This window comes from Penaeus japonicus, unplaced genomic scaffold (genome assembly GCF_977035675.1).
Source record: "Penaeus japonicus unplaced genomic scaffold, GWHDUDI00000001_assembly GWHDUDI00000015, whole genome shotgun sequence".
In the NCBI taxonomy this organism is placed as follows: Eukaryota; Metazoa; Arthropoda; class Malacostraca; order Decapoda; family Penaeidae; genus Penaeus; species Penaeus japonicus.
The window spans coordinates 4,197,291-4,212,290 of NW_028234417.1; the positions used below are offsets into that span (position 1 = coordinate 4,197,291).

The following is a 15,000-nucleotide window of genomic DNA, read 5'->3' on the forward strand; positions in this document are numbered from 1 at the left end:
TAGAAAATCCTTCCATAAATTTTGAAACTTGTAAAGACTGACTTACCATGCATTTGTAATCTACCTTCCACAACTCCAGGCACTTCTTTATTATCTGATCCGTCTGAAAGTAACAAAGGGGGAAATTAACAGAGTGAAAAGGACTTCTTGGTATTCATGATACTTCTAGAAACCATAAACATTATTCTGCTTAAAACTGAATGTACATAAGCATATACTATGTCCAACAAAATCCCTTCTTAACTATAACTGAAAAATATAAAAGTTACTAAAGGTTAAAAATAAAAAAATGTCTTATTCTCTTCAATGGAGACTTCAAAGAGAAAAATGTGTCTGATACTTTGTTACAGTAGTGCTAAAAAATTTCTTGTTACAAATACTTGTTACAAATGGTTATTTAACCCTTCTGAAATGGGCTACATCTTAAGATGTTCAGCTTGGCCTGGGCATCTTAAGATTTTGTGTTTTCAGTTATTTTCTAGACTTATGATATGATATAGGAGTTTAAATACAATATACTAGCAAGGTGGTACTAACTAGCATTTGGTATGATATGTTGGTTACACAACTGAAGGGACAGCTAGCTTTTAGTTTGGACAAAAAAAAAAAAAAAAAAAATCAAATTAAAAACTGCTCCAATTATGCAAAAAAGCCCATGGCAGAAGGATTACCTCCTAAAATATACTAATTTCAGAATCCAGACACTCTTACGATTACTAACCCACTACAGACAATAATAGATTTGCCTGCCCAGTCCCCAGGACAGGCATTAGTGCCACCTGTGGAGTACCCCAGATAGGTTTAATTTCAGCGTGAGGAAACTTCACATGACTTATCACAACCTTTTACGCGCTCTTCTATTCCCTCGTTATAACACTAGAGCCATATTTGTGTTTGTCTTTTTTAGTGTTTTACTGTATCGTAATAATTATATGTGCTTTATGACAGGCTTTAGCTATGTTGCAGTAGTCTTAAATTGCAGTATGGAGTCCATATCAACTCATTATGTTCCATATACTCAGCGTGTTAAAGGTTTTACTAAAGGTTTATGGGAGGACAACTTTTCAGAGGAAGAAAATTTCCAATCACTCACTGATCTTTCTATCTATCTGTCTACATGTATGTATGTTTCCTGCCAGAATTTATCATATATCATATAAATCAAAGCTATATTCTCAATATTAGTGTGCTGATCAATACAGTAATGTTTTACCCACTTATTCCTTCTTATAGGACCATAATGTACAAGCCATGGTACTGTATTATAAATCATCAATTGATTATCCAATGTCAGTATTGCACTGTATGAATTCAAGATCAACACATGCAACTATTACCATAATAAATACAAGGCTTAACCCAACAATTTCCAAAATGTTTGACTGTTTCTTAATTCTCCATTAATATTCAAATATACCAGTACACCAAAAGGAGCAAACAACATGCTAACTGGCCTTTAACATAATGAAATAAACTAAAAAAAAAAAAAAAAAGGAATATCAGACTAAATCTCTCTTGAATATACAATTATAATAAAAAAATATATATATTTTGTAACAAACTCAATGACATAGTTTTCCTCCAAATATCAAATAATCAGTGAAAGAATGGATGCTGTATTTTTTTGTTTCTTATCACCATTCTCACCAATCTTAATTTCATTATCATTCCACAGGAAGGGGATTTTAAATACAGACTGACATTAATGGATATTGTTAATTTTTTTCCAACTTTCTTTACCCAACAATATGATGGTATTGTCCCTTACCATTTTTTTCTAGTCACTCTTTTCCTCAGCCACTCTACTCTGCTTCTTACATGGGACTGATTTTGACATTGACATTTATCTATATATCCTACGTGAACTGAAATTGATTTACTGTGAAGGAATTTTTGGTGCAAATTGACATAACGAAGCTTTTGGCAATCATAATTTGATATTCATCTTCCCCAAAATTATCCAGATACCCCAATGCTGCTAGTAACAATTTATTTCTACATATCATTGAACTTTCTTGGACCTCAATGGTAATGTATCACCAATAAGGAACTAATCCGAGCTCTCTCTTCCCAAAATATACATCGGGTATACTTTTTTACCTTTTCCAGAATGACACATTAATTACTTATCAACACCAATATCAGCCATGTTACTTGTAATATTAAATAACTTTTACATATGCAATCTCTAACAAAATGCCACAGAAGAATATGGCAGTCTCTTGTTCTTATATATTCTTCACTGTGTTTAAAGTAATGTGCACTACCAAAAATTTGCTGGTTAGGTTATGATATCACCTACTGGGCCAAGATCTGAGAGTCAGATTTCTCAAATCACACAAAATACTATACAAGAATAAAAAAGAAAACAATTCCTTAACCCACTAGCAGCGGATGGCATGATTTGCTGCAAAGGCAGATTCGGTCATAGATGCAGATGGCACCGTGCCAGACAATGTAAACCAGCCATCCTACTGCACAAATATTTATTTAAAACTACGACCAATGGGTTGACAAAAAAAATAATTGGTCAATATCTATAGATTTACACCATTATAGATAGCAATTTGCAGATAGTACAGGTAAGGTACAATCAGTTATCAAGATCCATGACTATAAGCTCATGCAGCCAAGTCCAGTAATACCTTGGCCTCCACACTTCATGCTCCAGAAAAGACAAATGAGTATCTATGCAAATTTGGCAAGACAGAGTTTGTCAACTTCCTAGTGATATATCATCAAATAAGGATGCAATCCAATCCTCTAATTTCCTTAATATACACAGGGGTAGTACAATGGCCCTTTCTATTGCACACATGCCATGGCATCCCTTTCTGCAGTCCTATTCTAAGCATTACCACAATAAGAGAAAGTTGTTGAAAAGAGGAGAGAGGGAAAAGGAGAGGAAATAAATGATTAACTAAATAACTCATAACAGATCTGAGAGGGAGGCTGAGTAAGAAGTGGCTTAATTAAGGATGATGGGGGAATATAAAGAATATTTAGCAAATGGTAGTAGACAGAAATAATGAACAGCTAGCCAAACAAAAACTAAGAGAATATAGGTCATAAACTTTAGAGTATTTTGCTATCACATATAAAACTAGCTTCTACTTTGTTTGAGAGGATAATAAAACAGCATTTTTCACATAAAGCACAAATTTTCACAATGCACTTGAAAATGTAGAATAAATAAATAAATGTTTCTGGATGTCAGCAAACATAGATAAAACATATTTTTCTTCATATACACATTTTATACTTTGTAATGTTAATTACTATTAATCACAATAGCATACTACATATTCTTAAGTAATACCTATCCTGTGGTCTAGATACATATGTTTTTTTTTGCTATAGCAGAGTACTCAAACATTACTTTATCTCTATCTGAATTGGATATATTTCTTTTAGGCTATGCACATTCATTTCGGATCATTATAATAGTGTACCCACACTCAAAAAAACACAAATACAGTCATGGAATTTACTTTCAGATTCACACAAATGGGACATTTATCCTTCTTCATTCATAATGGCCAAGCATCATTCCTCCCTCCATTCAGCATCATTTCAGGTTCAGGCAAAACTCGAGGAAGGTTGGAAGGACGAATCGATGTTACCAGGAGAATTCCTTATGGACTTATCCTCCTGGAAGTATAATGGCACCGCCCACCACTGCCAACTATACACACCACATGTTACACTCCAACCCACCGTGGCACTACTTTCTCTTGCTCTGTATGTATTCTTCCCGAAAAACGTGAGGAGTTCCTCTATATCCTTAGTCCTTATTTCGGCCATTTTCGTTCCTATGTAAGTATCTGGACGGCAGAGAATCTACTGTGGACTCCTTCTCGAGGTCATCATCGTTGACAAATTAAACAGACGTAGTTGGTCCAGCTGCTGACCGTAAACATACTTTCTATACACGAACATCCTACGCAGTATAAACGTTATGCGCATATTACAAGTGACACGTCTCCATTCGCCAGAAAGCAAAATATCCGACCAATCAAAAATAGTATACGAATATTGCGCATAATGTGTAGAACGTTAGATTGATCTTTTTACACACTTTGCTCACTTGGCGATGACGTATGGCATTATTTGGCGGGAAAATGTTAATAGGTTACTTTTATTAACTGTTATAAATGCATTAATTAAATCATGTCAAATAATGTCTTATTGCAATCTGACAAATCCATCCATCCAGAAATTTTACATATGATTTATATATCAAGTAGGTGAAAGCAATATCTCTGAAAACATTGAGGACGGCAGTGTTGCAAATTAAGCTTTCTGGTCGAGTTTAAAATATCTTCACTATTTTATTGCCATTTTTGTTTTCTTTGTCGAAATCATTACAATTATTGTTGTTTTCATTGATTATCACCATCTTCCTCCTCATTGACCTTCTCTTCTTCATCGTCATTTTATCATCATATCATTACTATCATTAACATCATTATTATCATTATTATCATTATTATCACCATTATTATCATCATAATCATCATCATCATAATCATTATAACTTTTATATCATTAGCATTATTACATCATCACTATCATTTTCATTATCATCATAATTTTATGATTATCATCAATATTATCATGATTATTATTGTGATCATAAGATCATTTTCATTACTATCATCATTACCATAATCGTTATAATCATTATCGTTATTATCATTATCACTATTATCACCATTATCATTTATATCATTATCACTATTAATATCCTTATCTTCCAAATTATTATTGTTAATACTGTTTTCATAGTATTAACATTATCATTGTTATGATCATTATTATTACCATCGTCATCACTATTATCATGTTCATATTACCATCTTTACTTTTTATCCTTGTCATTGTCATTAATATCGACATCAATATTATCAATATCATAATAATTAACGTTAGCATTTTCATTCTTCTTATTGAAAAATTTACCATTAGCATTATCATTATCATCATTATTATTATTATCACTAATGTTGTTTTCATTATCACTAGCATACTATCATTATTGTTGTTATCATCATTATCATTGTTATCATAATCATATTATAATCGGCATCATTAACATCACTATTATTATAAACATTTATTATAATTACCATTACCATTATCATTAACCTTGCATGGGCCATAGCTCGTGTTTGGAACAGAGAGGTTAACATGAGAGAATCTTTTGAGGAAAAATACACGAGGATGAAAAATGCATTCTATTTATACTTAATTACATCGTGAACAGCGCTCTCAACTCAAATAGTCAGGGTTTAACAAACAATGCTGTAAATTATGTTTTAGCACTGAAGTAAAGGTAATATATATATTTTTAAATTCTGGTCTAAATCGCTGCAAGGGCTAGATTCCCCCACACCTACCCCACCCCCCACCCCCCACCCCCCCATGTAGTTTATGCTTTTTTTGTAATCATTGTTATCATCATCATTATCATTATCATTACCATCATTATATTTTTGTGATGACAGTCGCTTAAGGAGCTAATATTTGAAATTTCCGTATATGTATTAATACAAAAATAAATCTTGCCAAAATCTGGAACCGGACCTAATTGTTATTATTACTACAATCGCTGTTACCATTATTATCATTGTTATAACTATCATAATCATCATTACTACTATTACTATTACTACTACTATCATCACTATCACCATTACCAATATTGATATCATAACTTTTACACTCATCATTATTATCATCATAGATTTTGTTTTATCGACACTGCATTTCATCATTGAGTCCCAAGCAAGTGTCGGTTCTCTAGAAAATAAAAATAAAAACACATACACAAAAACACAGATATCCTGATTCATTTTTAAGTATAAATTCTTTAAGCACACGTTTATGTAACATCATCATCATCTGTCTAAAGCCAGCCATTGATCAATTCCTTGGTAATATGATCTCCATATTCCCTTATCATCTTGATATTAAAAATATGCATTTCAAGTGCATTTTCATTATAATTCTCATAGCTCTTTCCCATACAGGTGGTACCTAAAAAGCTTCTATATGCTTTCATAGATATTCTTCATTGCCTTTTAGTTAGCTCTAACTATAAGTTTAATAATGTTGAGGGTAAATGAAGAAATAGTCTAATAATGATATGCTGTTTCTTTGTATAATTTTTCTAAGTTAATCAATCCAGTTTCTTCAGGAATTTCTAATACTTCAGTAATTTTAACACGGTGAGTTGAGATCTAAGAAAAATTCACCTGTATTTCCATGTGCATAAGGTAATCAGAGAGCGAACTATGAAATGAATACCATCTTTATACCTCTGTTACCTTAAAACTCACACACACACATCTCCAGATATCTAAATATCTGTCTATCCATCTATATCTATCCATCTATCTATATGTATAAACACACCCACACACAAATACACACACCCACACACACACACACACACACACACACACACACACACACACACACACACACACACACGTATATATATATATATATATATATATATATTATATATATATATATATATATATATATATACAAACACACACACACACACACACACACACACACACACACACACACACACACACAAATACATATATATATATATATATATATATATATATATATATATATATATATATATATATATTTGTTTATGTATAAACACACACACACACACAAACACAAAGGGAATGTGTACATATATATGTATATATATGTATATATATACATATATATATATATATATATATATATACAAAAACGTACATATATATATATATATATATATATATATATATATATATCAAATATATCCATATATATTTTTATATATACATATATATATATATATATATATATATATATATATATATATATATATATATATATACATATATATATATATATATATGTAAGTGTGTGTGTGTGTGTGTGTATGTGCGAGTGTGTGTGCGAGCGCTTTAGATTAGCAGAAACTAATAGGTGAACAGTTAGTTAGTTAAAAAAATATACATATACACATTCACATAACTTCATAATTTCAAATTGTAACGTCCATTTCTATACATTGCTATGACACTAATTATTCATATCATTAATCATCTTAATGAGACATTGTAATCAGTAATAGCTAGAACATGAAAAATGCTAAACCTAGCAGTTTATCGCTACATTAGCGGCACTGTTATTGTAAACAAGAGAGGCAATGGACGAATTGGAAGGAGTCGACTTAATTGGTGAATATACAGATTTTAAGCATCTTATTGACTTTTTTCTGCATCAACGTGCATTTTAAAAGAATTGAGAAAGAATGAATTGTGTTATTAGTCTTCAGTTAAGAGTTACAAAACCTAAACGAATGATTATGTACAAAATGTGTTCGAATTTCGCATCACAAAGATTTGATTTATTATTGTTATTCATATTGTTATTATCAGTGGCACTGTTAAAACTATTGTTATTTGGATAACAGTAGTGATAAAGAATGTACACTAAGCTGAATAAAGTCACAGTATCTACAATTATCCAAAATTCAGTAAGAACGTCATTGGGTCGACCCCCAATCAGAATTTTATACCATTTAAATTAAATCGGGTTTCACTTATGAACTAGGCAAATGCTTATAAGATATGCATGTGTATATCACAGGCCTCTTCACCACACCTGGGCTATGCCACTTACTTGACATGTTATTTCCGCACATCTGCCACTGGCCTCTGCGCCCTCAACTCTCTGGCAAAAGCCATCGAGCCACCACCACATACAGAACAGGAAGATAGAGTTTTTTATCTTCTCTGGTGATTGTATTGTCAAATTATTAACCAGAAGAAGCTCAAACCCATGTGGTCGAGGTTTGATGTTCTTTACTAGAGCTTCGAAGATGCTGGGTTTACTTATTATTATATATTTTTTTGAATTTGATATCATCAGTCAAGGCGGGAATATTTTATTTACACACTATCACTTAACCAGATGTGGCTTCTCACCCAAGACACGTACTGCAATCAATTCACCATAGTGTTTTTTTAGGATTTTGATTTGTAGTTTAGGAGTTAAGGCAAGTTTGATTTAGATGAAAATAAAATAATCACATCTGGGCTATCACCACACTTGATATAACATGGCTCTTAGTGGTTAAAGTTGTGTGGTGTCCATCACAAATCATGACAAATTTCAGGTCGATTTGGTTAGATTAGTCAATATGACAACAAGAAAAAATCACGTTTTGAAAGCCACAGTGGGTGTCTTTTATTATGAAAACCTTTTCAAAATCCTAATGCAGAAGCAGTATTGTATGGATAATAATGTTGATAATAATGTGTCTCTAGTCATGGAAATAAGGTAGAAATTACTACTCTCATTGCATAATTATGACATAGTGCAATACAAGCAAGTAAAGTATGATAATTGTATTCATTGGGATTATCAGTAAAACTTACTTCTCAAATACATATGAAAACTTGTATGATTAGAACTTACTGTTTAAAACAGAGAGAGATATGCAATTGCAGATCTTAGAATACTTTTATGACTGAGACTTGTTCTTCCAGAAAGCAATGGGGAAGCAGTTCCAACTACTCAGGCAGCTAAGTCTATCAAAGCAATAGACAGAACAACAGTTCATAAGATATGTTCAGGCCAGGTATGGATATATTAACTGTGTTCACTTCTTTTCAGTTATGTCTTCCTTCCACTTTTGTGAAACTATTCACCCAACTTGATTTTACATCAATGCATTTGTCACTATTTACAGATAGACTTTTATTGGTAATGCTACTTGTTTATTTTTACTCTTATCATAAATTACATTTTCAGTAATTTGCTCTCAGTCTAAAGTGCAAGGCTTTTTTCTTTGCCTTTTTTTTATTTCAATATCTTATATCAAACATTATAACATGTATTCCACTATGCAGGTCGTTTTAACACTTGGAACAGCTGTCAAAGAACTTGTGGAAAATGGTATAGATGCTGGAGCTACGAGCATTGAAATCCGCCTACGAGATCATGGTGTTTCCATGGTTGAAGTTGTTGATAATGGAAAGGGCGTGGAAGAGAATGACTTTGAGGGGCTGAGTATGTATTTTGTCCAGTAAAGGTTCCTGAAAATCTGTGATTATTTTGTTTGTAAGATTACTTTTTTTCCCTGTCCTTGTGTTTGTCCACAAGAGTATTAGTATACTATCCAAAATCTCATCATGTTTTATCAAAATTTCCCAATTATCTGTGATTTCCCAGTTTATGTAATAACGTCACTGCTTTTTATATTTATGAATAAAATCCATCTCTTCCTTAAAGCTTTAAAACATCATACCTCGAAGATACAAGACTTTGGGGACTTGGTTGGAGTGAAAACCTTTGGGTTTCGGGGTGAAGCCCTCAGTTCCCTGTGTGCCCTCAGTGACCTCATGGTAGTGACAAGGCACGAAAGTCAGTCAGTTGGCACCAAGCTTGTTTATAATCATAATGGCAAACTTATCAGCAAAACTCCTTGCCCTAGGCAGGTAAGATGTATATATTTATTTGTTTGCTTATTAATTTATTTGATTATTTATTTATGTTCTATAGGGAAGATATACTGATATGTTTATTTTGCAGTCCTCTTTCTTTTGTTTAGTTTTTCTTAATTTAGATTTTTAAATCTTTTTGTAACAGGTAGGTACAACAGTCACTCTCCAAAACTTGTTCTCAACCTTGCCGGTGAGACACAAGGAATTCCAGCGCAACATCAAGAAAGAGTTTGGCAAGATGGTGCAGGTCCTGAATTCATACTGCCTAATATCCACTGGAGTTAGGTGAGGTGTTTAAGCCTGTTTTCCTGTATCCTGACCATTGTTCTTTGAATGTGTCACCAAATATATGAGTGAGTTTTAGTTAGATCATCCTTTTTTTCTGTTTGCAGGATATCATGTACAAATCAGAGTGATAAGGGCAAGAAATCAGTTGTTCTGTCAACGAATGGGCATCCAACAATTAAAGAAAACATCTCCTCAGTATTTGGAGCCAAACAGGTAATTCACTCTCCCCTCTCCTCTCCTCTTTTCTACCTCTGCTCTCCTCCCACATCCCATTCCCTCTCTCTCTCCATCTCCTCCCTCTTCTGTTTTCTCCCTCTCCTTCATCCCTTCCCATTCTACCTTCCTTTCATTCGACATCAGGGGCTGATACTTGGGGAAATATTGGGGATAAAAATAGCAAGTGGTTTTCTTGGGGCAAAATCCCCAGTACTTTTTCTTTTTTTGTTATCATGCCCTTCAAGCTCAGAAAAACTGGAACAAAACCTTGTATATAGTTTTAGGTTTCATAATTCATTTGTCAGTTCTAAAGCACTAGGTTATAGTATACTTGACTGTAAATAAGTACACTTTTGCATAATCTGGAATTGATGATTAACATACTTTAATGATTTGCAATATCCAATTTATAACTTGTCTTGTAATTACTTAGGTTTCAAGCCTTTTGGAATTCAAGCAAGAAACAGCTTCAGATGATATTTTGTCTGAATATGGGATGCAGTGCTCTAGTGAAGATGTCAAAGGTAAGAGATGATGAACGAAACACAAACACAGCACTATGCATAGAAAGATGAAAGGAAATACAGCCACAATATAAGAAAAACACTAAACTGTGATGTTTCAAATCAAACTGGTTTCCTCACCAAAGGGTTATTCTGAAATGGATATATTTCTCTTTTGCTGTCTGATACAGAGTTTAGCTTTAAAGGTCAAAGTTTAGTATTTAACCTTATACCGTAGCTCCACTTCATTTCAATGTAAGGCATGATGCAGATAATACTTTGCTGTCAACATATGAATATATTTGAAAATCAACACATTATGTCTTTTCCTTAGTACAGTCTATTGAAAGTTCATTGAGATACATTGATATTTAGATGAAAACAGAATTTTCTTTAGTTTTACTTTTGAAAAGGGAAACTTATGTTATCATTTACAATACCATATTTGATATCTGAAAACAAAAAAGTACATGAAAAAGCATTTATATAGAAACTGTAGAGTGCAAGAAAGATATTAATAAAAGGAATTGAATTTCATTAATCTTATTTATAACTAAACTTTTCCATAGACAAGAATGCAGGAGATGAGACTCTTGAAACTGTCAACATTGTAGAATATCTGCTTTTTGTAAGTCAGACTAAATAGCTTCTGTTTGAAGCAATAATATGAGTGAAATTTCACATAATGCAATGTAGTATTTACATTCTGATACTTACATGCATATGAATTGGTATATTTTATCAAATTATAAAGTGGAAAGCAATTACAAAACTATATTAATTTGTGTGAAATCACTAGAGGGTATCCAAAAGATGGAGTTTATGGTTACAAAATGAATGTTCAAATAATACTTATCTATTTATATAAAACCCTATGTTTACATAAAGAAAACGATAAGCATTTGACCTTGTGTCTAGGTCTCATGTGATATGTAATCATACCAGTCATATGACAATTAAATGTGCTTTTTAGCTATAGAAATAATTAGATTTGCTTTCATTTCAATCAAATCTCCAAAAATAGGGGACAAAGAGACATTCAACATTAAAGGCACCAGCGCATGATATTTAAGAGTGTTTCATATAGAAACTAGGGAAGGGAAATGATATAAAGATCCTGATACTACAAATGTTTGATGAATAAATTGAGTTGTTCCTTAATTTTTAGGAAATACACTATTCACCCTGGAGGGGTTCATCTCTTCTTGCGAGCATGGACAGGGACGTTCAGCTTCCGATCGCCAGTTCTATTTCATCAACTCTCGTCCATGTGACCCTGCAAAAGTATGTTTTGTTGTTTATTTGAGGCAGAGTTAACTACATGATTATATATCTTGATGAAATGTTAATAATCACTTATATGTATTTTATTAGAATATGCAAAATGAAACTAAACCATATTTTCTCTCTCCCTAGGTCACCAAGGTAGTGAATGAGGTGTATCATCAATATAACCGCTACCAGTATCCTTGTGTTGTGCTCAACATACGTTTGAAAGAAGATGATGTGGACATCAATGTGACCCCAGACAAGAGGCAAATTTTAGTTAACAATGAGAAGCTTTTGCTTGCAACAATCAAGGTACCTACTTTCAGATGTTACTAATAACTCATGTAAAAACTAATGAAGACTAAATATATGATATACAATGAATAAGTCCAGGAAAAAAAATTCAAGTGTGCAAAAATAGGTAGTTTTCTTAGTTACATTCCAATTCGATACATAACGAATCAAACTTTCCATTCCAGACCTCAATGATTCGTCTCTATGGAAATATACCCAATTCCTTCAAAATGCAGAACACATCTCTCAGTAACTCTTTCTCATCATCACAAAATACTCCATCAAGACCAAGCCCCAGTGCAGGTAGTCCTTCCAGTGGTAGGATCTCAGCACTGAGCCAGAGGTTTGGTCGCAAATCTGAAGGATCTCCATTGTCAAACATCTCTCCTTCGCAATCCTCATCTCCACTATCAGCATTCAGCCTCAAGAGAAGCTTTTCCAACAGTTCTTGTGCAGAGGAAAGCCCAAGTAATAAACGTAAGTTGGCAGTTAGTCTCCATAGTTTTAGAAATGAAGGAGAATCAAAAGGTATGTATAGTACAGAGATCAGAGTGTTTTCAGTAGGTTATTACTTTTGTAGAGGGAAGGTCACCCCCCATAGTAGTTTCAATGTATAGTTCCTTGAATTATTTTTTAATTACTTTTTAGTTTTTATTCAAACTAACCATTTCACATACTTGAATTACAAACTAAATTAATGATATATAATTGATAGAAAATTAAGTCACATTTCCTTATTTGCAGAACCAAAACTAGAATCTTTCCTGGCAAAGTGCAAGTCTGATCCTGGAGAAAATTCTGTTAAGAGCATGAAATTTGAAGAAGAAGGCAATGACTTGCACTCGGATTCCACTTTGTTGGAGAAAGATGAGATCGTTACAAATGGAGAAAAGAACCATTCAAACATGAATGGCTTAATAAAAGAAGAGTCTGAAGATGTGGAAGGTGAAAGAACCATGATCAAAAGTGAGAGTATTGAATCTGATGAGAAAATCGTACCATCAGATGCTATAGATGGGCCAAGAGAAATTTCAATAAAAACTGAAGATGAGCAAATGGAAATGTTATTGCTACGGGCATCAGAGCTTGTGAATGGAGACAGAGATGAACCAGAAGAAAGTGAGGAGATAGACAGCACCCAGAAGAGCAATGATTTTGTAAACAATAATAACAATGAAAAAGATTCTTTGCAGATCCATGATAAAGTTACTCAATTTTCCAGTTCTTCTTCAAAAGAACCTGGGGTAAAGAGTGTTCTTTCTCAATTTTCTAGGTCAGCTTCAGTGACATCTCAAAGTTGTCAGAAGGCACATAGTGCCACAGATAATTTCTTAAGTAATCTTTTGGCAAAGAAATCACAGAACAAATATGTGAAAGAATCCAGCTTACCATCTGCCAATGAATACAGACAAAATGCAGTGGATGTAAGTGAACCAGATGATGAGGGTATATGTGACAGCGCAAGCTTTGAAGAGACCTGGGAGGAGGATTTTTATGAAGATAGTGTACCAAAAGAGGAGAAAACAAAAGAGATTATTGTGTGTGAAGAATATGATCCAAGTGACTTTACAGCTAATAGAAAATCTAGAGCTATTGAATTTGATATTGAGGACATTAGAAAAAAATTAAGCTTAACTACTGAAGAAGAAAAACCTGGAGAACTAGTCAGAAAGTTCAGAGCCAAGATTGCTCCAGGTGAAAATACATCAGCAGAAGATGAGCTGAGGAAAGAAATCTCAAAAGACATGTTTGCGAAGGTGAGATTAATTTTATTTCATATTTCATCAAATATATTTTGTTTCTTTTAGAACTTGGTAGTTTTTACTTTATTTAAGATTCATGGACACTATTTGTCAAACCACAAGAGCAATATGTGAAATATGTACAACAAACTGTATTTCTATTTTTATCATTTATATTCCCATGCAAGTGGCATCAATCCTTTTGAAGGTTGTTATTGAACATACAGCAGACACTTATTTATATGTTGGGTGATTACTATAGATTGCTATACTGAATCCATTGATTTTATTTTTAGAACATAAATTTGATTATTAGATATTAAGGGTCATATATTTAACTAGGTGAAGAAACTTGCTGGTATTTTTGAGAAATAATATTTAGCTGTACAGATGTTTAATCATACTTTTCTTCTGATTTTCAGATGGAAATTTTGGGTCAGTTCAATTTGGGATTCATCATCGCTCGTCTTGGCTCTGACCTGTTCATAATTGACCAGCATGCAACTGATGAGAAGTACAACTTTGAAACTCTCCAAGCAACTTGCACAATTCAGAACCAGAGGCTGATTGCCCCACAGCAACTAGAACTGACAGCAGCCAATGAAACTGTCTTGTTAGATAATTTGGAAATATTTCTGAAAAATGGATTTGAGTTTAAGATCGATGAAGAGAAACCAATGGGACAAAGGGTGAGCCTAATATCAATGCCCCACAGCAAAGGCTGGGAGTTCGGACGTGATGATATTGATGAATTGATATTCATGTTGTCAGATGCTCCTGGGGTGATGTGCCGACCAACACGCGTCAGGGCAATGTTTGCTTCGAGAGCTTGCCGCAAGTCCATTATGATTGGCACAGCACTGACTAAGGCACAAATGCAAAAGCTGGTATGCCATATGGGTGAGATCAATCAACCATGGAATTGTCCACATGGTCGACCAACAATGAGGCACTTAATAAACCTTGATATGGTGACTGCACCCAGATGAGGGGCATGCCATGACTGATAGAAAATGAACCCATTTGAAAGTTTTGCTGTTGATGTAGATGGTGAAAAGATTTGGTCATTAAGTTGTATATATTTGATTTTGGTAATTATTGTGATTTATTTTCTACTTTTGTTAGTATATGAATGTATATATGGTTTTCTCTCTTAGC

General features: G+C 33.2%; 2 protein-coding genes across 2 annotated transcripts in view; one reads left to right on the forward strand and one right to left on the reverse strand.

The window, feature by feature from the left end:
- EDTP (Egg-derived tyrosine phosphatase) overlaps positions 1–3,934 on the reverse strand; it is a 27,912-nt gene extending 23,978 nt beyond the window's left edge. The window contains exons 1-2 of the mRNA XM_043014241.2: positions 3,718–3,934; positions 47–103 (exon numbers count right to left, since the gene is read on the reverse strand). Coding sequence (XP_042870175.1) covers positions 47–103; positions 3,718–3,804 — 144 coding nt within the window. The 5' untranslated portion in view covers positions 3,805–3,934. The remainder of the gene's footprint in view (positions 1–46; positions 104–3,717) is intronic.
- Positions 3,935–7,189: 3,255 nt separating this feature from the next.
- The window catches only part of Pms2 (mismatch repair endonuclease PMS2), an 8,146-nt gene continuing 335 nt past the window's right edge, over positions 7,190–15,000 (forward strand). Inside the window, exons 1-12 of the mRNA XM_043014243.2 lie at positions 7,190–7,259; positions 8,574–8,665; positions 8,937–9,096; positions 9,319–9,524; positions 9,676–9,815; positions 9,923–10,031; positions 10,468–10,558; positions 11,706–11,821; positions 11,954–12,118; positions 12,286–12,577; positions 12,845–13,857; positions 14,265–15,000. The exon at positions 14,265–15,000 is cut by the window's right edge and continues 335 nt beyond it. Coding sequence (XP_042870177.2) covers positions 7,229–7,259; positions 8,574–8,665; positions 8,937–9,096; positions 9,319–9,524; positions 9,676–9,815; positions 9,923–10,031; positions 10,468–10,558; positions 11,706–11,821; positions 11,954–12,118; positions 12,286–12,577; positions 12,845–13,857; positions 14,265–14,831 — 2,982 coding nt within the window. The 5' untranslated portion in view covers positions 7,190–7,228 and the 3' untranslated portion in view covers positions 14,832–15,000. The remainder of the gene's footprint in view (positions 7,260–8,573; positions 8,666–8,936; positions 9,097–9,318; positions 9,525–9,675; positions 9,816–9,922; positions 10,032–10,467; positions 10,559–11,705; positions 11,822–11,953; positions 12,119–12,285; positions 12,578–12,844; positions 13,858–14,264) is intronic.